Below are 24,992 nucleotides of genomic sequence, written 5' to 3'. Positions count from 1 at the left end.
TAAAATCAATTGTACAAAATAACTTAAAAACAAAAACTGCTATTAGCTCTAATTAAAAAAACAAAAAAAACACAAAAAGCTAAGATTTCTGACCACAAAGTCCTCCAAAAAATAGTTTTTATGTGTTTTTTAGAGGATTAATAAGGTATATCTATCTATCCTGTGTTCAATAACATATTCTCAACTTTAGTGTCTTAAAATTAAATTTTTTAAATATTTTAAAAATATATCTTTATACTCTGATAATATGAATTTATTCTTGTAAAAGTTCGACTTTTTTTATAATAATAATAATAATTATTATTATTCATAATATATAAGTCATGATTTTAATGATATATATTGTTTTCTCTTCAGTGTGTCCCTAATACTAACTCCTTAAGTATCACATAATAATATTGTAAATGACTGGATATTATAGTATTACCACTCTAATTAGATATTTAGATTTTTATTTTTTTTTAATTAAAAAAAAAAAATCACATTAATTAAACAAAAATAAAATCAATTTTACACAATAACTTAAAAACAAAAACTGCTATTAGCTCTAATTAAATAAAAAAACACAAAAAGCTAAGATTTCTGACCACAAATTCCTCCAAAAAATAGTTTTTTTTTGTATATTTCTATCCCGTGTTCAATAACATATTCTCTGAGTTTGTAAACAATGTACAGATATACACAATATATTTAAACAACACAACAAAACACATTTGTCAATATAAACAAAGACGAGAACTAAACATGTGTATTTCGTTACATCAGTATTGACCCGATACGGATACCACACTTGGTATCTTCAATGTCGATATTGTATCGATCCGCCCCACCCCTTTTGACGTGTCACTTTAAAGTGCCGCTGGCAGTGGAAACAAACAGGACGCGTCTCATCTTCCTCCACAAATAAATGTCCGGATGGCCACCGTGAAGAAAGACAACAGACTGACGCGATCCCAGAGCTTCTTGTGCGTGGGTTTCGCGGGCGTGGCGAGCAAGAGCGTGACTTCCCCTCTGGAGGTGGTGAAGATTAAAAGTCAGGTGGGAACTTTTCACTGCAAAAAGGGCTTCTGGCAAACTTTCGCCCTCGTCTACCGCCATGAGGGACTCAAAGGCTTCTGGAAGGGAAACCTGGCTTCTTGCCTGCGGTTGTTCCCTTACACCGCCGTGCACCTGGCAACTTATAAGAAGTAAGTCGACACAAATCTTCATGTTTTTGATCGCACTTTATTTGGATGACACAGCAGCTTCGGTGACGTCATACCAGCCAAAGTGTTCGCGTGTGGCGAACAAGTTGACAACAACTACAACTTTAGCATCGTGTTGGTTCGCATTAACCAGAATATTTAATAAACTTTGTGTTTATGTAGCTAAAATGCTCCAGTCGGTCGTAAAAAGTGTGTTTTGTAAAGAATTATGCACTTCCTGTTTTAGTGTCCTGTGTATTTTTCCAGCCAATCAGGTGACTTTATTTTCTGAGCCGACGTTTCAACTAAGCAGACGCAAATGTTGACAACTTTATCATCGTAATGATTCGAATTAAATAGAATCCTTTAATAAACTTTGTATTTATGTAGCTAAAATGCTCCAGTCTATCGCAAAAATTGTGTTTTGTGGATGGTTATGCACTTCCGGTTTCAGTGTCCTGTGTATTTTTTCCAGCCAATCAGGTGACTTTATTTTCTCAGCCGACGTTTAAACTAAGCAGACGCAAATGTTGACAACCTCATCATCGTAATGATTCAAATTTACCAGAATATTTAATACATTTTGTGTTTACGTAGCTAAAATGCTCCAGTTTGTCGTAAAATGTGTGTTTTGTAGATGGTTATGCACTTCCGGTATTTTTCCAGCCAATCGGGTGACTTTATTTTCTCAGCCGACTTTTAAATTACGAATGCGCAAATGCTGACAACAACTTTATCATCTTAATGATTCGAATTAACCAAAATAGTTAATAAACTTTGTGGTTATGTAGCTAAAATGCTCCAGTCTGTCGTAAAAAGTGTGTTTTGTAAAGGATTATGCACTTCCGGTTTCAGTGTCCTGTGTATTTTTTCCAGCCAATCAGGTGACTTTATTTTCTCAGCCGACGTTTAAACTACGAATGCGCAAATGTTGACAATAACTTTATCATTGTAATGATTCGAATTAACCAGAATACTTAATAAACTTTGTGTTTGTGTTGCTAAAATGCTCCAGTCTGTCGTAAAAAGTGTGTTTTGTAGATGGTTATGCACTTCCGGTTTCAGTGTCCTGTGTATTTTTCCAGCCAGTCAGGTGACTCTATTTTCTCAGTCGACGTTTAAACAGCGCAGGCGCAATGTAGCCCCGGGTTTTGTCTTGCAGGTGTTCTTAATTGCGCTCAAATCGATCAGTTTTAAATTCGGGTGTTGTTTCGCGATAGCTTTGGCTATTTTTGACAAATAAAACTTGCCAATTCGTTCTAATCGTCTAACAGAGCGTTGTTTAGTGTATTTTCCGATTTGAAGTTGGAGATAGTGTTGCTTGCCAGATCGAACCCTGGGTGAAGCAAAAGTCTTTCTGAAGAATCTGCTGCTAATTCAAGTATTTTAGACTTCAACAATCAACAAAAAATCCCAGAGGATTTGAAAAATAATTTTCAACACCTAGAAAGTAAATACTGTACAAAGATCATGAATGAGTGTTTTCTGCGCCCCGCGTGCAGGATAGTGCACATTCACATGGACGAACTGGGCTTCATCTCCCAGGCGAGGGCCATGGTGGCGGGGGGTGTCGCCGGCGTGGCGGCCGCCTTACTCACGTACCCCCTGGAGGTGGCCGAGACCAGGCTGATGGTGCAGAACGGCCGCCAGCCCACATACGTGGGGGTTCTGCACACCATGTCCAAGGTCCAGCGCGCTGAAGGGCTGCCGGCTCTCTACAGGGGCTTCTCCCTCACCGTCCTGGGTACGCCACACTCCACCCTGCAGCGTCTGCAACCTTCTCACGCCGCGCCATTTTGCTTCCAGGCGCCTTCCCCTTCTCCCTGGGCTGCTACGTCATCTACATGAACGTGGACAAGCTGTGGCAGGAGCATCCTTCTCGCTTCTCACCTCTCCAGAACTTTCTGAACGGCTGTCTGGCAGCAGGCGTGGCCCAAACGCTCTCCTACCCTTTTGAGACCGTGAAACGCAAGATGCAAGTAAGCACTTTGGCACATCTCTTTAAATCAGTGTTTATTTCTCCTCACTTTTCAACGCCCACTGGAGAAAAATTCACTTTAAATTACAAAGAAAAATTTGTATTTTTAGCCTAATATTCAGATGATTTATTTTATTTAAAAGAGCTATGAAAATCGATTTTTTTTTTCAAATATATTTTTTTATTAAAGTGTAGTTTGACAAGGTTCTTATTTTATGCGTTAAAAGTGTAAAATTACAGCTTTAGCATCTTAAAATTACTTTTAAAAAATATATATTTTAAGATGTAATGATTATTTATTCAAGTAATAATATTTATTGTAAACTTTTTACTTTTTTTCATGGAAAATTAATTTTATTTAAAAGAGCTATGAAAATCGATTTCTTTTTTTAAATATATTTTTTTATTAAAGTGTAGTTTGACAAGGTTCTTATTTCATGCGTTAAAAGTTTAAAATTACAGCTTTAGCATCTTAAAATTACATTGTTTTTTAAAATATTTTAATATGTAATGATTATTTATTCAAATAATATTTATTCTTCTAAACTTTTTACTTTTTTAATGGAAACTTTTCTTTTATTTAAAAGAGCTATGAAAATCGATTTTTTTTAAATATATTTTTTTATTAAAGTGTAGTTTGACAAGGTTCTTATTTTATGGGTTAAAAGTGTAAAATTAAAGCTTTAGCATCTTAAAATTACATTGTTTTTTAAAATATTTTAATATGTAATGATTATTTATTCAAGTAATAATATTTATTCTTGTAAACTTTTTCCTTTTTTTCATGGAAAAATTTATTTTATTTAAAAGAGCTATGAAAATCCATTTTTTAAAATATATTTTTTTTATTAAAGTGTAGTTTGACAAGGTTCTTATTTTATGCGTTAAAAGTGTAAAATTACAGCTTTAGCATCTTAAAATTATATATATTTTTTTAATATTGTAAGATGTAATGATTATTTATTCAAGTAATAATATTTATTCTTGTAAACTTTTTACTTTTTTTCATGGAAAATTTTCTTTTATTTAAAAGAGCTATGAAAATCGATTTTTTTTAAATATATTTTTTTATTAAAGTGTAGTTTGACAAGGTTCTTATTTTATGCGTTAAAATTGTAAAAGTAAAGCTTTAGCATCTTACAATTACATTGTTTTTTAAAATATTTTAATATGTAATGATTATTTATTCAAGTAATACTATTTATTCTTGTAAACTTTTTACTTTTTTTCATGGAAAATTAATTTTATTTAAAAGAGCTATGAAAATCGATTTTTTTTTTAATATATTTTTTTATTAAAGTGTAGTTTGACAAGGTTCTTATTTTATGTGTTAAAATTGTCAAATTAAAGCTTTAGCATCTTACAATTACATTGTTTTTTAAAATATTTTAATATGTAATGATTATTTATTCAAGTAATAATATTTATTCTTGTAAACTTTTTACTTTTTTTCATGGAAAATTAATTTTATTTAAAAGAGCTATTAAAAATCGATTTTTTTTCAAATATATTTTTTTTATTAACGTATAGTTTGACGAGGTTCTTATTTTATGCATTAAAAGTGTAAAATTACAGCTTTAGCATCTTAAAATTACTTTTAAAAAATATATATTTTAAGATGTAATGATTATTTATTCAAGTAATAATATTTATTGTAAACTTTTTACTTTTTTTCATGGAAAATTAATTTTATTTAAAAGAGCTATGAAAATCGATTTCTTTTTTTAAATATATTTTTTTATTAAAGTGTAGTTTGACAAGGTTCTTATTTCATGCGTTAAAAGTTTAAAATTACAGCTTTAGCATCTTAAAATTACATTGTTTTTTAAAATATTTTAATATGTAATGATTATTTATTCAAATAATATTTATTCTTCTAAACTTTTTACTTTTTTAATGGAAAATTTTCTTTTATTTAAAAGAGCTATGAAAATCGATTTTTTTAAAATATATTTTTTTATTAAAGTGTAGTTTGACAAGGTTCTTATTTTATGCGTTAAAAGTGTAAAATTAAAGCTTTAGCATCTTAAAATTACATTGTTTTTTAAAATATTTTAATATGTAATGATTATTTATTCAAGTAATAATATTTATTCTTGTAAACTTTTTCCTTTTTTTCATGGAAAAATTTCTTTTATTTAAAAGAGCTATGAAAATCCATTTTTTTAAATATATTTTTTTTATTAAAGTGTAGTTTGACAAGGTTCTTATTTTATGCGTTAAAAGTGTAAAATTACAGCTTTAGCATCTTAAAATTATATATATTTTTTTAATATTGTAAGATGTAATGATTATTTATTCAAGTAATAATATTTATTCTTGTAAACTTTTTACTTTTTTTCATGGAAAATTTTCTTTTATTTAAAAGAGCTATGAAAATCGATTTTTTTTAAATATATTTTTTTATTAAAGTGTAGTTTGACAAGGTTCTTATTTTATGCGTTAAAATTGTAAAATTAAAGCTTTAGCATCTTACAATTACATTGTTTTTTAAAATATTTTAATATGTAATGATTATTTATTCAAGTAATACTATTTATTCTTGTAAACTTTTTACTTTTTTTCATGGAAAATTAATTTTATTTAAAAGAGCTATGAAAATCGATTTTTTTTTAATATATTTTTTTATTAAAGTGTAGTTTGACAAGGTTCTTATTTTATGTGTTAAAATTGTCAAATTAAAGCTTTAGCATCTTACAATTACATTGTTTTTTAAAATATTTTAATATGTAATGATTATTTATTCAAGTAATAATATTTATTCTTGTAAACTTTTTACTTTTTTTCATGGAAAATTAATTTTATTTAAAAGAGCTATTAAAAATCGATTTTTTTTCAAATATATTTTTTTATTAACGTGTAGTTTGACGAGGTTCTTATTTTATGCATTAAAAGTGTAAAATTACAGCTTTAGCATCTTAAAATTACATTGTTTTTTAAAATATTTTAATATGTATTGATTATTTATTCAAGTAATAATATTTATTCTTGTAAACTTTTAACTTTTTTTCATGGAACATTTTCTTTTATTTAAAAGAGCTATGAAAATCGATTTTTTTTTAAATATATTTTTTTATTAAAGTGTAGTTTGACAAGGTTGTTATTTTATGCATTAAAATTGTAAAATTAAAGCTTTAGCATCTTACAATTACACTGTTTTTTAAAATATTTTAATATGTAATGAGTATTTATTCAAGTAATAATATTTATTCTTGTAAACTTTTTACTTTTTTTCATGGAAAATTAATTTTATTTAAAAGAGCTATTAAAAATCGATTTTTTTTTTTTTAAATATATTTTTTTATTAACGTGTAGTTTGACAAGGTTCTTATTTTATGCATTAAAAGTGTAAAATTACAGCTTTAGCATCTTAAAATTACATTGTTTTTTAAAATATTTTAATATGTAATGATTATTTATTCAAGTAATAATATTTATTCTTGTAAACTTTTTACTTTTTGCATGGAAAATGTTCTTTTATTTAAAAGAGCTATGAATCGATTTTTTTTTTAATATATTTTTTTATTAAAGTGTAGTTTGACAAGGTTCTTATTTTATGCGTTAAAAATGTAAAATTACAGCTTTAGCATCTTAAAATTAATTTGAAAGAATATATATTTTAATGATTATTTATTCAAGTAATACTTATTCTTGTGAACTTTTTACTTTTTTTCATGGAATTTATTTAACTTTTTATTTGTAATGTCTAACCTAATTTCTAAGTCATAATTCTGACAATATATATTTTTGTCCCTAATACTAACTCCTTTTTTTTTTTTTTACCGTTAATCAAAACAAATCCTCTTGATTAAATCTATTTAGTATTTATTTTTGATGCATTCTTGTTTAATGATGTAATATATAACACAATAAGTGGTCATATTTTACACTTTAAATTATTGATGCAGTAATTGCTAATATGATGCAAAAAAAATAATAAATAAATGTATTATTCATGTTTTGTTGTATGGGAATAGAAACAAATTGATATTAATCCATGCTGTATTTTTGTTGTGTAAAAGTAATATTAACTTTCCAGCTTTTAAATGAAAATGTAATGTTCACTTGTATTAGCAGGTGTGATCCACAAGGGGGCAGTGTGGGTCTGGTCAGTGCTAAAATATTCCCAGTCCCTAGGCTGTACAGTAAAGACTGTTTGTAGTCTACAGAAAACATTCCCTGACATTGTTGTTTGTTTTGAGCACATAAATGGAACAATGGCACTGTAAGGACAGAATAATTGATCTGCCTTTTATTTATTTTATTTATATATTTATATATTTATTTATTTATTTATTTATTTATTATCTTCTGCCAGGGCCTTAAACAGCAGCTGGGCATGTGAATGCTACACCAGCTCTTGACAAAATGTCCAAATATAGCCAGCTGTCATCATTCGCTTCCATATTTTCCTCATTTTTCAACCATATAGCATCAAACTAAATGATATTTGAAGATTTGGGCACATGCAAGATCATTTCTGCACAAGCAGAATATGATCTCAGAATAGGACAGTGCATGTTTTAAACGCCTCAGTCACTTTTAAATTGAGGTTAAAAATAGCTTAAGGGCGGCAAAGCTCTTTGTGAAATGTGAAACCGTCACATGACAGTCAGGCGGGACATGTGTGCTTAATAAAAAAGCTGCGTAGGACTTTTGCCACGCAGCAATTGTACAGTATAATATATTCATGTAGAAAGACTGCTTGTTAACATTCCTGTGTTTTGTATCTTCTGTATCAGCGGCGTTTAAATATCTGATAAAAATTAAAGATCTTAGAGTATTATAGCTGTCATCGTGTGGACATTAGGGTTGTACGGTATACCGGTACTAGTACTATACTCTGTTTGAAAAGTACCGGATCCCCTTTTGACGGCGCGTGGTTGTCAAGTGGTGACCCTCGCCCCATCCTTGTTTATGAATGACTGAGCATTTCATGGAATCTACTTTTATACCCAATCATGGCACCCACCTGTTCCCAATTTACCTGTTCACCTGTGGGATGTTCCAAATAAGTCTTTGATGAGCGTTCCTCAACTTTCTCTCTTTTTTTGCCACTTGCGCCAGCTTTTTTGAAACATGTTGCAGGCATCAAATTCTAAATGGGCTAATATTTGCAAAAAATAACTATGTTTTCCGGTTTAAATGATAAGTATGATTTAATAGCGCTGGTGTTAGATGGAGACAAGTGTGGACAATATTGGAGACGGACACATTTGTTCCACACTAAAAGTATACAGCAGAGGAGAAAACTATTTGTATCAGTGTTCAAATAACATCAATACTAGCTAAATGTTATGTCATCTCATCCAATTGAACGCAGGCTGTGATGTATCAACACGCTGACATACAAAGATTGTGTATTAGATGCGGGAGGTATCACTCCTGTTTTTGTTTCTTTGGGGCCAAACTGGCCACTAGGAGGTGTTGTTGGAGAAGAACAAAGCTTGTTTATTAGACTTTATATTAGCCATACTGCTTTGTGTTTTATATTGGTATCAAAAAGTAAACATTACTTGTGTTTTTTCATGTCACAAAGTTAATACTAAATGTGCAACTCTTTCTTTTGCAGGCGCAGAGTTCCTGTCTCCCCCATTTTGGTGGCGTTGATGTGCATTTTAATGGTGTCACCGACTGTTTTGTTCAAGTGGTGAAAAATAAGGGGATCTTCTCACTCTGGAGTGGCCTTACTGCGAGCACCATAAAGGTACACAACTTACTCATGTTTGCAACTTTAGTACTGTCTAAAACTTACTCATGTTTGCAACTTTAGTACTGTCTAAAACTTACTCATGTTTGCAGTTTTATTACTGTCCAAAACTTACTCATGTTTGCAACTTTAGTACTGTCTAAAACTTACTCATGTTTGCAACTTTAGTACTGTCTAAAACTTACTCATGTTTGCAGTTTTATTACTGTCCAAAACTTACTCATGTTTGCAACTTTAGTACTGTCTAAAACTTACTCATGTTTGCAACTTTAGTACTGTCTAAAACTTACTCATGTTTGCAGTTTTATTACTGTCCAAAACTTACTCATGTTTGCAACTTTAGTACTGTCCAAAACTTACTCATGTTTGCAACTTTAGTACTGTCCAAAACTTACTCATGTTTGCAACTTTAGTACTGTCTAAAACTTACTCATGTTTGCAACTTTAGTACTGTCTAAAACTTACTCATGTTTGCAGTTTTAGTACTGTCCAAAACGTACTCATGTTTGCAGTTTTAGTACTGTCCAAAACTTACTCATGTTTGCAACTTTAGTACTGTCCAAAACTTACTCATGTTTGCAACTTTAGTACTGTCTAAAACTTACTCGTGTTTGCAACTTTAGTACTGTCTAAAACTTACTCATGTTTGCAGTTTTATTACTGTCCAAAACTTACTCATGTTTGCAGTTTTAGTACTGTGCAAAACTTACTCATGTTTGCAGTTTTAGTACTGTCCAAAACTTAATCATGTTTGCAACTTTAGTACTGTCCAAAACTTACTCATGTTTGCAGTTTTAGTACTGTCCAAAACTTACTCATCTTTGCAACTTTAGTACTGTCCAAAACTTACTCATGTTTGCAACTTTAGTACTGTCCAAAACTTACTCATGTTTGCAGCTTTAGTACTGTCCAAAACTTACTCATGTTTGCAACTTTAGTACTGTCCAAAACTTACTCATGTTTGCAACTTTAGTACTGTCTAAAACTTACTCATGTTTGCAACTTTAGTACTGTCTAAAACTTACTCATGTTTGCAGTTTTATTACTGTCCAAAACTTACTCATGTTTGCAACTTTAGTACTGTCTAAAACTTACTCATGTTTGCAACTTTAGTACTGTCTAAAACTTACTCATGTTTGCAGTTTTATTACTGTCCAAAACTTACTCATGTTTGCAACTTTAGTACTGTCTAAAACTTACTCATGTTTGCAACTTTAGTACTGTCTAAAACTTACTCATGTTTGCAGTTTTATTACTGTCCAAAACTTACTCATGTTTGCAACTTTAGTACTGTCCAAAACTTACTCATGTTTGCAACTTTAGTACTGTCTAAAACTTACTCATGTTTGCAACTTTAGTACTGTCTAAAACTTACTCATGTTTGCAGTTTTAGTACTGTCCAAAACTTACTCATGTTTGCAACTTTAGTACTGTCCAAAACTTACTCATGTTTGCAGTTTTAGTACTGTCCAAAACTTACTCATGTTTGCAACTTTAGTACTGTCCAAAACTTACTCATGTTTGCAACTTTAGTACTGTCTAAAACTTACTCATGTTTGCAACTTTAGTACTGTCTAAAACTTACTCATGTTTGCAACTTTAGTACTGTCCAAAACTTACTCATGTTTGCAGTTTTAGTACTGTGCAAAACTTACTCATGTTTGCAGTTTTAGTACTGTCCAAAACTTAATCATGTTTGCAGTTTTAGTACTGTCCAAAACTTACTCATGTTTGCAGTTGTAGTACTGTCCAAAACTTACTCATCTTTGCAACTTTAGTACTGTCCAAAACTTACTCATGTTTGCAACTTTAGTACTGTCCAAAACTTACTCATGTTTGCAGCTTTAGTACTGTCCAAAACTTACTCATGTTTGCAACTTTAGTACTGTCCAAAACTTACTCATGTTTGCAACTTTAGTACTGTCCAAAACTTACTCATGTTTGCAACTTTAGTACTGTCCAAAACTTACTCATGTTTGCAACTTTAGTACTGTCCAAAACTTACTCATGTTTGCAACTTTAGTACTGTCCAAAACTTACTCATGTTTGCAGCTTTAGTACTGTCCAAAACTTACTCATGTTTGCAACTTTAGTACTGTCCAAAACTTACTCATGTTTGCAACTTTAGTACTGTCCAAAACTTACTCATGTTTGCAACTTTAGTACTGTCCAAAACTTACTCATGTTTGCAACTTTAGTACTGTCCAAAACTTACTCATGTTTGCAACTTTAATACTGTCCAAAACTTACTCATGTTTGCAGTTTTAGTACTGTGCAAACTTACTCATGTTTGCAGTTTTAGTACTGTCCAAAACTTACTCATGTTTGCAACTTTAGTACTGTCCAAAACTTACTCATGTTTGCAGTTTTAGTACTGTCCAAAACTTATTCATGTTTGCAGTTTTAGTACTGTCCAAAACTTACTCATGTTTGCAGCTTTAGTACTGTCCAAAACTTACTCATGTTTGCAACTTTAGTACTGTCCAAAACTTACTCATGTTTGCAACTTTAGTACTGTCCAAAACTTACTCATGTTTGCAGCTTTAGTACTGTCCAAAACTTACTCATGTTTGCAACTTTAGTACTGTCCAAAACTTACTCATGTTTGCAGTTTAAGTACTGTCCAAAACGTACTCATGTTTGCAACTTTAGTACTGTCCAAAACGTACTCATGTTTGCAACTTTAGTACTGTCCAAAACTTACTCATGTTTGCAGTTTTAGTACTGTCCAAAACTTACTCATGTTTGCCGTTTTAGTACTGTCCAAAACGTACTCATGTTTGCAGTTTTAGTACTGTCCAAAACGTACTCATGTTTGCAGTTTTAGTAGTGTCCAACACTTACTCATGTTTGCAGTTTTAGTACTGTCCAAAACTTACTCATGTTTGCAACTTTAGTACTGTCCAAAACTTACTCATGTTTGCAGTTTTAGTACTGTCCAAAACTTACTCATGTTTGCAACTTTAGCACTGTCCAAAACTTACTCATGTTTGCAACTTTAGTACTGTCCAAAACTTACTCATGTTTGCAACTTTAGTACTGTCCAAAACTTACTCATGTTTGCAACTTTAATACTGTCCAAAACTTACTCATGTTTGCAGTTTTAGTACTGTGCAAACTTACTCATGTTTGCAGTTTTAGTACTGTCCAAAACTTACTCATGTTTGCAACTTTAGTACTGTCCAAAACTTACTCATGTTTGCAACTTTAGTACTGTCCAAAACTTACTCATGTTTGCAGTTTTAGTACTGTCCAAAACTTACTCATGTTTGCAGTTTTAGTACTGTGCAAAACTTACTCATGTTTGCAGTTTTAGTACTGTCCAAAACGTACTCATGTTTGCAACTTTAGTACTGTCCAAAACTTACTCATGTTTGCAGTTGTAGTACTGTCCAAAACTTACTCATGTTTGCAACTTTAGTACTGTCCAAAACGTACTCATGTTTGCAACTTTAGTACTGTCCAAAACTTACTCATGTTTGCAGTTTTAGTACTGCCCAAAACTTACTCATGTTTGCAGTTTTAGTACTGTCCAAAACTTACTCATGTTTGCAGCTTTAGTACTGTCCAAAACTTATACATGTTTGCAGCTTTAGTACTGTCCAAAACTTACTCATGTTTGCAACTTTAGTACTGTCCAAAACTTACTCATGTTTGCAACTTTAATACTGTCCAAAACTTACTCATGTTTGCAGTTTTAGTACTGTCCAAAACTTACTCATGTTTGCAGTTTTAGTACTGTCCAAAACTTACTCATGTTTGCAGTTTTAGTACTGTCCAAAACTTACTCATGTTTGCAGTTTTAGTACTGTCCAAAACTTACTCATGTTTGCAACTTTAGTACTGTCCAAAACTTACTCATGTTTGCAGTTGTAGTACTGTCCAAAACTTACTCGTTTGCAACTTTAGTACTGTCCAAAACTTACTCATGTTTGCAACTTTAGCAATGTCCAAAACTTACTCATGTTTGCAGTTTTAGTACAGTCCAAAACTTACTCATGTTTGCAGTTTTAGTACTGTCCAAAACTTACTCATGTTTGCAGTTTTAGTACTGTCCAAAACTTACTCATGTTTGCAGTTTTAGTACTGTCCAAAACGTACTCATGTTTGCAACTTTAGTACTGTCCAAAACTTACTCATGTTTGCAGTTTTAGTACTGTCCAAAACTTACTCATGTTTGCAACTTTAGTACTGTCCAAAACTTACTCATGTTTGCAACTTTAGTACTGTCCAAAACTTACTCATGTTTGCAGTTTAAGTACTGTCCAAAACGTACTCATGTTTGCAACTTTAGTATTGTCCAAAACTTACTCATGTTTGCAGTTTTAGTACTGTCCAAAACTTACTCATTTTGCAGTTTTAGTACTGTCCAAAACTTACTCATGTTTGCAACTTTAGTACTGTCCAAAACTTACTCATGTTTGCAACTTTAGTACTGTCCAAAACTTACTCATGTTTGCAACTTTAGTACTGTCCAAAACTTACTCATGTTTGCAACTTTAGTACTGTCCAAAACTTACTCATGTTTGCAACTTTAGTACTGTCCAAAACTTACTCATGTTTGCAACTTTAGTACTGTCCAAAACTTACTCATGTTTGCAACTTTAGTACTGTCCAAAACTTACTCATGTTTGCAACTTTAGTACTGTCCAAAACTTCCTCATGTTTGCAACTTTAGTACCGTCCAAAACTTACTCATGTTTGCAACTTTAGTACCGTCCAAAACTTACTCATGTTTGCAGTTTTAGTACTGTCCAAAACTTACTCATGTTTGCAGTTTTAGTACTGTCCAAAACTTACTCATGTTTGCAGTTTTAGTACTGTCCAAAACTTACTCATGTTTGCAGTTTTAGTACTGTCCAAAACGTACTCATGTTTGCAGTTTTAGTACTGTCCAAACTTACTCATGTTTGCAACTTTAGTACTGTCCAAAACTTACTCATGTTTGCAACTTTAGTACTGTCCAAAACTTACTCATGTTTGCAACATTAGTACTGTCCAAAACTTACTCATGTTTGCAACTATAGTACTGTCCAAAACTTACTCATGTTTGCAACTTTAGTACTGTCCAAAACTTACTCATGTTTGCAGTTTTAGTACTGTCCAAAACTTACTCATGTTTGCAGTTTTAGTACTGTCCAAAACTTACTCATGTTTGCAGTTTTAGTACTGTGCAAAACTTACTCATGTTTGCAGTTTTAGTACTGTCCAAAACGTACTCATGTTTGCAACTTTAGTACTGTCCAAAACTTACTCATGTTTGCAGTTTTAGTACTGTCCAAAACTTACTCATGTTTGCAACTTTAGTACTGTCCAAAACTTACTCATGTTTGCAACTTTAGTACTGTCCAAAACTTACTCATGTTTGCAGTTTAAGTACTGTCCAAAACGTACTCATGTTTGCAACTTTAGTATTGTCCAAAACTTACTCATGTTTGCAGTTTTAGTACTGTCCAAAACTTACTCATGTTTGCAGTTTTAGTACTGTCCAAAACTTACTCATGTTTGCAACTTTAGTACTGTCCAAAACTTACTCATGTTTGCCGTTTTAGTACTGTCCAAAACTTACTCATGTTTGCAACTTTAGTACTGTCCAAAACTTACTCATGTTTGCAACTTTAGTACTGTCCAAAACTTACTCATGTTTGCAACTTTAGTACTGTCCAAAACTTACTCATGTTTGCAACTTTAGTACTGTCCAAAACTTACTCATGTTTGCAACTTTAGTACTGTCCAAAACTTACTCATGTTTGCAACTTTAGTACTGTCCAAAACTTACTCATGTTTGCAACTTTAGTACTGTCCAAAACTTACTCATGTTTGCAACTTTAGTACTGTCCAAAACTTACTCATGTTTGCAACTTTAGTACCGTCCAAAACTTACTCATGTTTGCAGTTTTAGTACCGTCCAAAACTTACTCATGTTTGCAGTTTTAGTACTGTCCAAAACTTACTCATGTTTGCAGTTTTAGTACTGTCCAAAACTTACTCATGTTTGCAGTTTTAGTACTGTCCAAAACGTACTCATGTTTGCAGTTTTAGTACTGTCCAAACTTACTCATGTTTGCAACTTTAGTACTGTCCAAAACTTACTCATGTTTGCAACTTTAGTACTGTCCAAAACTTGCTCATGTTTGCAACATTAGTACTGTCCAAAACTTACTCATGTTTGCAACTATAGTACTGTCCAAAACTTACTCATGTTTGCAACTTTAGTACTGTCCAAAACTTACTCATGTTTGCAGTTTTAGTACTGTCCAAAACTTACTCATGTTTGCAACTTTAGTACTGTCCAAAACTTACTCATGTTTGCAACTTTAGTACTGTCCAAAACTTACTCATGTTTGCAGTTTTAGTACTGTCCAAAACTTACTCATGTTTGCAGTTTTAGTACTGTCCAAAACTTACTCATGTTTGCAGTTTTAGTACTGTGCAAAACTTACTCATGTTTGCAGTTTTAGTACTGTCCAAAACGTACTCATGTTTGCAACTTTAGTACTGTCCAAAACTTACTCATGTTTGCAGTTTTAGTACTGTCCAAAACTTACTCATGTTTGCAACTTTAGTACTGTCCAAAACGTACTCATGTTTGCAACTTTAGTACTGTCCAAAACTTACTCATGTTTGCAGTTTAAGTACTGTCCAAAACGTACTCATGTTTGCAACTTTAGTATTGTCCAAAACTTACTCATGTTTGCAGTTTTAGTACTGTCCAAAACTTACTCATGTTTGCAGTTTTAGTACTGTCCAAAACTTACTCATGTTTGCAACTTTAGTACTGTCCAAAACTTACTCATGTTTGCCGTTTTAGTACTGTCCAAAACTTACTCATGTTTGCAACTTTAGTACTGTCCAAAACTTACTCATGTTTGCAACTTTAGTACTGTCCAAAACTTACTCATGTTTGCAACTTTAGTACTGTCCAAAACTTACTCATGTTTGCAACTTTAGTACTGTCCAAAACTTACTCATGTTTGCAACTTTAGTACTGTCCAAAACTTACTCATGTTTGCAACTTTAGTACTGTCCAAAACTTACTCATGTTTGCAACTTTAGTACTGTCCAAAACTTACTCATGTTTGCAACTTTAGTACTGTCCAAAACTTACTCATGTTTGCAACTTTAGTACCGTCCAAAACTTACTCATGTTTGCAGTTTTAGTACCGTCCAAAACTTACTCATGTTTGCAGTTTTAGTACTGTCCAAAACTTACTCATGTTTGCAGTTTTAGTACTGTCCAAAACTTACTCATGTTTGCAGTTTTAGTACTGTCCAAAACGTACTCATGTTTGCAGTTTTAGTACTGTCCAAACTTACTCATGTTTGCAACTTTAGTACTGTCCAAAACTTACTCATGTTTGCAACTTTAGTACTGTCCAAAACTTGCTCATGTTTGCAACATTAGTACTGTCCAAAACTTACTCATGTTTGCAACTATAGTACTGTCCAAAACTTACTCATGTTTGCAACTTTAGTACTGTCCAAAACTTACTCATGTTTGCAGTTTTAGTACTGTCCAAAACTTACTCATGTTTGCAGTTTTAGTACTGTCCAAAACTTACTCATGTTTGCAGTTTTAGTACTGTGCAAAACTTACTCATGTTTGCAGTTTTAGTACTGTCCAAAACGTACTCATGTTTGCAACTTTAGTACTGTCCAAAACTTACTCATGTTTGCAGTTTTAGTACTGTCCAAAACTTACTCATGTTTGCAACTTTAGTACTGTCCAAAACTTACTCATGTTTGCAACTTTAGTACTGTCCAAAACTTACTCATGTTTGCAGTTTAAGTACTGTCCAAAACGTACTCATGTTTGCAACTTTAGTATTGTCCAAAACTTACTCATGTTTGCAGTTTTAGTACTGTCCAAAACTTACTCATGTTTGCAACTTTAGTACTGTCCAAAACTTACTCATGTTTTCAGTTTTAGTACTGTCCAAAACTTACTCATGTTTGCAACTTTAGTACTGTCCAAAACGTACTCATGTTTGCAACTTTAGTACTGTCCAAAACTTACTCATGTTTGCAGTTTTAGTACTGTCCAAAACTTACTCATGTTTGCAACTTTAGTACTGTCCAAAACTTACTCATGTTTGCAACTTTAGTACTGTCCAAAACTTACTCATGTTTGCAGTTTAAGTACTGTCCAAAACGTACTCATGTTTGCAACTTTAGTATTGTCCAAAACTTACTCATGTTTGCAGTTTTAGTACTGTCCAAAACTTACTCATGTTTGCAGTTTTAGTACTGTCCAAAACTTACTCATGTTTGCAACTTTAGTACTGTCCAAAACTTACTCATGTTTGCCGTTTTAGTACTGTCCAAAACTTACTCATGTTTGCAACTTTAGTACTGTCCAAAACTTACTCATGTTTGCAACTTTAGTACTGTCCAAAACTTACTCATGTTTGCAACTTTAGTACTGTCCAAAACTTACTCATGTTTGCAACTTTAGTACTGTCCAAAACTTACTCATGTTTGCAACTTTAGTACTGTCCAAAACTTCCTCATGTTTGCAACTTTAGTACCGTCCAAAACTTACTCATGTTTGCAACTTTAGTACCGTCCAAAACTTACTCATGTTTGCAGTTTTAGTACTGTCCAAAACTTACTCATGTTTGCAACTTTAGTACTGTCCAAAACTTACTCATGTTTGCAGTTTTAGTACTGTCCAAATATTACTCATGTTTGCAACTTTAGTACTGTCCAAAACTTACTCATGTTTGCAACTTTAGTACTGTACAAAACTTACTCATGTTTGCAACTTTAGTACTGTCCAAAACTTACTCATGTTTGCAACTTTAGTACTGTCCAAAACTTACTCATGTTTGCAGTTTTAGTACTGTCCAAATATTACTCATGTTTGCAACTTTAGTACTGTCCAAATATTACTCATGTTTGCAACTTTAGTACTGTCCAAAACTTACTCATGTTTGCAGTTTTAGTATTGTCCAAATATTACTCATGTTTGCAACTTTAGTACTGTCCAAAACTTACTCATGTTTGCAACTTTAGTACTGTCCAAAACTTACTCATGTTTTCAGTTTTAGTACTGTCCAAAACTTACTCATGTTTGCAACTTTAGTACTGTCCAAAACTTACTCATGTTTGCAACTTTAGTACTGTCCAAAACTTACTCATGTTTGCAACTTTAGTACTGTCCAAAACTTACTCATGTTTGCAACTTTAGTACTGTCCAAAACTTACTCATGTTTGCAGTTTTAGTACTGTCCAAATATTACTCATGTTTGCAACTTTAGTACTGTCCAAAACTTACTCATGTTTGCAACTTTAGTACTGTCCAAAACTTACTCATGTTTGCAGTTTTAGTACTGTCCAAATATTACTCATGTTTGCAACTTTAGTACTGTCCAAAACTTACTCATGTTTGCAACTTTAGTACTGTCCAAAACTTACTCATGTTTGCAGTTTTAGTACTGTCCAAATATTACTCATGTTTGCAACTTTAGTACTGTCCAAAACTTACTCATGTTTGCAACTTTAGTACTGTCCAAAACTTACTCATGTTTGCAGTTTTAGTACTGTCCAAAACTTACTCATGTTTGCAACTTTAGTACTGTCCAAAACTTACTCATGTTTGCAGTTTTAGTACTGTCCAAATATTACTCATGTTTGCAACTTTAGTACTGTCCAAATATTACTCATGTTTGCAACTTTAGTACTGTCCAAAACTTACTCATGTTTGCAGTTTTAGTATTGTCCAAATATTACTCATGTTTGCAACTTTAGTACTGTCCAAAACTTACTCATGTTTGCAACTTTAGTACTGTCCAAAACTTACTCATGTTTTCAGTTTTAGTACTGTCCAAAACTTACTCATGTTTGCAACTTTAGTACTGTCCAAAACTTACTCATGTTTGCAACTTTAGTACTGTCCAAAACTTACTCATGTTTGCAACTTTAGTACTGTCCAAAACTTACTCATGTTTGCAACTTTAGTACTGTCCAAAACTTACTCATGTTTGCAGTTTTAGTACTGTCCAAATATTACTCATGTTTGCAAATTTAGTACTGTCCAAAACTTACTCATGTTTGCAACTTTAGTACTGTCCAAAACTTACTCATGTTTGCAGTTTTAGTACTGTCCAAATATTACTCATGTTTGCAACTTTAGTACTGTCCAAAACTTACTCATGTTTGCAACTTTAGTACTGTCCAAAACTTACTCATGTTTGCAGTTTTAGTACTGTCCAAATATTACTCATGTTTGCAACTTTAGTACTGTCCAAAACTTACTCATGTTTGCAACTTTAGTACTGTCCAAAACTTACTCATGTTTGCAGTTTTAGTACTGTCCAAATATTACTCATGTTTGCAACTTTAGTACTGTCCAAAACTTACTCATGTTTGCAACTTTAGTACTGTCCAAAACTTACTCATGTTTGCAGTTTTAGTACTGTCCAAATATTACTCATGTTTGCAACTTTAGTACTGTCCAAAACTTACTCATGTTTGCAACTTTAGTACTGTCCATAACTTACTCATGTTTGCAACTTTAGTACTGTCCAAAACTTACTCATGTTTGCAGCTTTAGTACTGTCCAAATATTACTCATGTTTGCAACTTTAGTACTGTCCAAAACTTACTCATGTTTGCAACTTTAGTACTGTCCAAAACTTACTCATGTTTGCAGCTTTAGTACTGTCCAAAACTTACTCATGTTTGCAACTTTAGTACTGTCCAAAACTTACTCATGTTTGCAACTTTAGTACTGTCCAAAACTTGCTCATGTTTGCAACTTTAGTACTGTCCAAAACTTACTCATGTTTGCAACTTTAGTACTGTCCAAAACTTACTCATGTTTGCAACTTTAGTACTGTCCAAAACTTACTCATGTTTGCAACTTTAGTACTGTCCAAAACTTACTCATGTTTGCAGTTTTAGTACTGTCCAAAACTTAGTCATGTTTGCAGTTTTAGTACTGTCCAAAACTTACTCATGTTTGCAACTTTAGTTCTGTCCAAAACTTACTCATGTTTGCAACTTTAGTACTGTCCAAAACTTTCTCATGTTTGCAACTTTAGTACTGTCCAAAACTTACTCATGTTTGCAACTTTAGTACTGTCCAAAACTTACTCATGTTTGCAGTTTTAGTACTGTCCAAATATTACTCATGTTTGCAACTTTAGTACTGTCCAAAACTTACTCATGTTTGCAACTTTAGTACTGTACAAAACTTACTCATGTTTGCAACTTTAGTACTGTCCAAAACTTACTCATGTTTGCAACTTTAGTACTGTCCAAAACTTACTCATGTTTGCAGTTTTAGTACTGTCCAAATATTACTCATGTTTGCAACTTTAGTACTGTCCAAATATTACTCATGTTTGCAACTTTAGTACTGTCCAAAACTTACTCATGTTTGCAGTTTTAGTATTGTCCAAATATTACTCATGTTTGCAACTTTAGTACTGTCCAAAACTTACTCATGTTTGCAACTTTAGTACTGTCCAAAACTTATTCATGTTTTCAGTTTTAGTACTGTCCAAAACTTACTCATGTTTGCAACTTTAGTACTGTCCAAAACTTACTCATGTTTGCAACTTTAGTACTGTCCAAAACTTACTCATGTTTGCAACTTTAGTACTGTCCAAAACTTACTCATGTTTGCAACTTTAGTACTGTCCAAAACTTACTCATGTTTGCAGTTTTAGTACTGTCCAAATATTACTCATGTTTGCAACTTTAGTACTGTCCAAAACTTACTCATGTTTGCAGTTTTAGTACTGTCCAAATATTACTCATGTTTGCAACTTTAGTACTGTCCAAAACTTACTCATGTTTGCAACTTTAGTACTGTCGAAAACTTACTCATGTTTGCAGTTTTAGTACTGTCCAAATATTACTCATGTTTGCAACTTTAGTACTGTCCAAAACTTACTCATGTTTGCAACTTTAGTACTGTCCAAAACTTACTCATGTTTGCAGTTTTAGTACTGTCCAAATATTACTCATGTTTGCAACTTTAGTACTGTCCAAAACTTACTCATGTTTGCAACTTTAGTACTGTCCAAAACTTACTCATGTTTGCAACTTTAGTACTGTCCAAAACTTACTCATGTTTGCAGCTTTAGTACTGTCCAAAACTTACTCATGTTTGCAGCTTTAGTACTGTCCAAAACTTACTCATGTTTGCAACTTTAGTACTGTCCAAAACTTACTCATGTTTGCAACTTTAGTACTGTCCAAAACTTACTCATGTTTGCAACTTTAGTACTGTCCAAAACTTACTCATGTTTGCAACTTTAGTACTGTCCAAAACTTACTCATGTTTGCAACTTTAGTACTGTCCAAAACTTACTCATGTTTGCAGTTTTAGTACTGTCCAAATATTACTCATGTTTGCAACTTTAGTACTGTCCAAAACTTACTCATGTTTGCAGTTTTAGTACTGTCCAAATATTACTCATGTTTGCAACTTTAGTACTGTCCAAAACTTACTCATGTTTGCAACTTTAGTACTGTCGAAAACTTACTCATGTTTGCAGTTTTAGTACTGTCCAAATATTACTCATGTTTGCAACTTTAGTACTGTCCAAAACTTACTCATGTTTGCAACTTTAGTACTGTCCAAAACTTACTCATGTTTGCAGTTTTAGTACTGTCCAAATATTACTCATGTTTGCAACTTTAGTACTGTCCAAAACTTACTCATGTTTGCAACTTTAGTACTGTCCAAAACTTACTCATGTTTGCAACTTTAGTACTGTCCAAAACTTACTCATGTTTGCAGCTTTAGTACTGTCCAAAACTTACTCATGTTTGCAGCTTTAGTACTGTCCAAAACTTACTCATGTTTGCAACTTTAGTACTGTCCAAAACTTACTCATGTTTGCAGTTTTAGTACTGTCCAAAACTTACTCATGTTTGCAACTTTAGTACTGTCCAAAACTTACTCATGTTTGCAACTTTAGTACTGTCCAAAACTTACTCATGTTTGCAACTTTAGTACTGTCCAAAACTTACTCACGTTTGCAACTTTAGTACTGTCCAAAACTTACTCATGTTTGCAACTTTAGTACTGTCCAAAACGTACTCATGTTTGCAACTTTAGTACTGTCCAAAACTTACTCATGTTTGCAGTTTTAGTACTGTCCAAAACTTACTCATGTTTGCAACTTTAGTACTGTCCAAAACTTACTCATGTTTGCAACTTTAGTACTGTCCAAAACTTACTCATGTTTGCAACTTTAGTACTGTCCAAAACGTACTCATGTTTGCAACTTTAGTACTGTCCAAAACTTACTCATGTTTGCAGCTTTAGTACTGTCCAAAACTTACTCATGTTTGCAACTTTAGTACTGTCCAAAACGTACTCATGTTTGCAACTTTAGTACTGTCCAAAACTTACTCATGTTTGCAACTTTAGTACTGTCCAAAACTTACTCATGTTTGCAGCTTTAGTACTGTCCAAAACTTACTCATGTTTGCAACTTTAGTACTGTCCAAAACTTATTCATGTTTGCAACTTTAGTACTGTCCAAAACTTACTCATGTTTGCAACTTTAGTACTGTCCAAAACGTACTCATGTTTGCAACTTTAGTACTGTCCAAAACTTACTCATGTTTGCAGCTTTAGTACTGTCCAAAACTTACTCATGTTTGCAGTTTTAGTACTGTCCAAAACTTACTCATGTTTGCAGTTTTAGTACTGTCCAAAACTTACTCATGTTTGCAACTTTAGTACTGTCCAAAACTTACTCATGTTTGCAACTTTAGTACCGTCCAAAACTTACTCATGTTTGCAACTTTAGTACCGTCCAAAACTTACTCATGTTTGCAACTTTAGTACCGTCCAAAACTTACTCATGTTTGCAACTTTAGTACAGTCCAAAACTTACTCATGTTTGCAACTTTAGTACCGTCCAAAACTTACTCATGTTTGCAACTTTAGTACCGTCCAAAACTTACTCATGTTTGCAGTTTTAGTACTGTCCAAAACTTACTCATGTTTGCAGTTTTAGTACTGTCCAAAACTTACTCATGTTTGCAGTTTTAGTGCTGTCCAAAACTTACTCATGTTTGCAACTTTAGTACTGTCCAAAACTTACTCATGTTTGCAACTTTAGTACTGTCCAAAACTTACTCATGTTTGCAGTTTTAGTGCTGTCCAAAACTTACTCATGTTTGCAACTTTAGTGCTGTCCAAAACTTACTCATGTTTGCAACTTTAGTACTGTCCAAAACTTACTCATGTTTGCAGTTTTAGTACTGTCCAAATATTACTCATGTTTGCAACTTTAGTACTGTCCAAAACGTACTCGTGTTTGTAACTTTAGTACTGTCCAAAACTTACTCATGTTTGCAACTTTAGTACTGTCCAAAACTTACTCATGTTTGCAACTTTAGTACTGTCCAAAACTTACTCATGTTTGCAGTTTTAGTGCTGTCCAAAACTTACTCATGTTTGCAACTTTAGTACTGTCCAAAACTTACTCATGTTTGCAACTTTAGTACTGTCCAAAACTTACTCATGTTTGCAGTTTTAGTACTGTCCAAATATTACTCATGTTTGCAACTTTAGTACTGTCCAAAACTTACTCATGTTTGCAACTTTAGTACTGTCCAAAACGTACTCGTGTTTGTAACTTTAGTACTGTCCAAAACTTACTCATGTTTGCAACTTTAGTACTGTCCAAAACTTACTCATGTTTGCAACTTTAGTACTGTCCAAAACTTACTCATGTTTGCAACTTTAGTACTGTCCAAAACGTACTCGTGTTTGTAACTTTAGTACTGTCCAAAACTTACTCATGTTTGCAACTTTAGTACTGTCCAAAACTTACTCATGTTTGCAACTTTAGTACCGTCCAAAACTTACTCATGTTTGCAACTTTAGTACTGTTCAAAACCAAAAAAACAAAGCCTTTTTATTTTGTGACATTCAATTTGAGCCGTCTATTAATTTAAATACTTCAATGATATAAATTAAATAACTATGTAATACTTTAGAAAACAAGAAAGAACAAAAAATGGTCTTAATATCTGCAGCAACATAGAACATGGAGAAAGTGCAAAAAAACGACTTACTTGAGCGTTGTAATGTTTGACGCTCATAATTCCGGGTGTTCCTGAATGCAATGTTAAAGTCGGCAGTACAGTTTGAAATATTCAAATAATCACAATCTACCGCTTTCCTCTGTTCTATGGTCGTCATCACACCTTTTTGTACACTTCTGTGGGTAACCCTTGGCCTATATGTGAGGTGAAACAATGCAGAGTGGGTAATTAATAGCAGCGCTATCACGAGCGAGGTGAGCGGGCGGTCTGGGGAACAGCATGCCGGCCTCTCCGGTTTCAGCTGCAAATGTCAAGGTGGTCGTTGTACACCAGGCCGACATTTGACGTGTCCTTCCTTCCCCCGCCAGATCCTTCCCTACTTCGGCCTCCTCTTCGCCTGCTTCGAGCTCTGCAAGCAGGCCTGCCTCTACCGCAACGGCTACATCGTGTCGCCCCTCAGCTACCAGCTGGCGCCGGGCGTGGACCAGAGCCTGGGCCCGGCCGAGCTGCGGGAGGCCAAGCGCTACCTGAGGAACTACGGGGCGGGGGCGGGGCAGACCGACGACTTTTGGGAACGGCTGGTGAAAAACTCTCATAAATGAAGGTTTGTGGAAGACACTTCATTAGGTACACCACCCAACGAGGGCCTATTAGGAGCCGGACACTTCATTAGGTACACCACCCAACGAGGGCCTATTAGGAGCCGGACACTTCATTAGGTACACCACCCAACGAGGGCCTATTAGAAGCCGGACACTTCATTAGGTACACCACCCAACGAGGGCCTATTAGAAGCCGGACACTTCATTAGGTACACTACCCAATTAAGTCCTATTAGGAGCCGGACACTTCATTAGGTACACCAACCAATGAGGTCCTATTAGGAGCCGGACACTTCATTAGGTACACCACCCAATGAGGTCCTATGGGGAGCCGGACACTTCATTAGGTACACCACCCAACGAGGTCCTATTAGGAGCTGGACACTTCATTAGGTACACCACCCTATGAGGTCCTATTGGGAGCCGGACACTTCATTAGGTACACCACCCAACGAGGTCCTATTAGGAGCTGGACACTTCATTAGGTACACCACCCA

The 24,992-nt window shown here is 33.3% G+C and overlaps 1 protein-coding gene across 1 annotated transcript; it reads left to right on the top strand.

Moving 5' to 3' along the window:
• The first annotated feature begins 859 nt into the window (after positions 1-859).
• slc25a43 (solute carrier family 25 member 43) lies at positions 860-24,992 on the top strand. Its single transcript, XM_062043436.1, has 5 exons — positions 860-1,187; positions 2,687-2,928; positions 2,991-3,163; positions 8,735-8,869; positions 24,262-24,992. The coding sequence occupies exons 1-5, from the start codon at positions 916-918 to the stop codon at positions 24,493-24,495; spliced, it is 1,056 nt and encodes a 351-aa protein (XP_061899420.1). The 5' UTR covers positions 860-915; the 3' UTR covers positions 24,496-24,992.

The sequence above is a fragment of the Entelurus aequoreus genome, linkage group LG04 (assembly GCF_033978785.1).
Source record: "Entelurus aequoreus isolate RoL-2023_Sb linkage group LG04, RoL_Eaeq_v1.1, whole genome shotgun sequence".
In the NCBI taxonomy this organism is placed as follows: Eukaryota; Metazoa; Chordata; class Actinopteri; order Syngnathiformes; family Syngnathidae; genus Entelurus; species Entelurus aequoreus.
Note: the sequence above shows the minus strand (reverse complement) of the source record. Positions and strands in the feature narration are given on the sequence as shown.

Coding starts and splice junctions, on each gene's coding strand:
- slc25a43 (XM_062043436.1), top strand. CDS start 916: ATGGCCACCGTGAAGAAAGACAACAGACTGACGCGATCCCAGAGCTTC. Junction 1,188..2,686: donor CACCTGGCAACTTATAAGAA/GTAAGTCGACAC, acceptor CCCCGCGTGCAG/GATAGTGCACATTCACATGG. Junction 3,164..8,734: donor CCGTGAAACGCAAGATGCAA/GTAAGCACTTTG, acceptor TTTCTTTTGCAG/GCGCAGAGTTCCTGTCTCCC.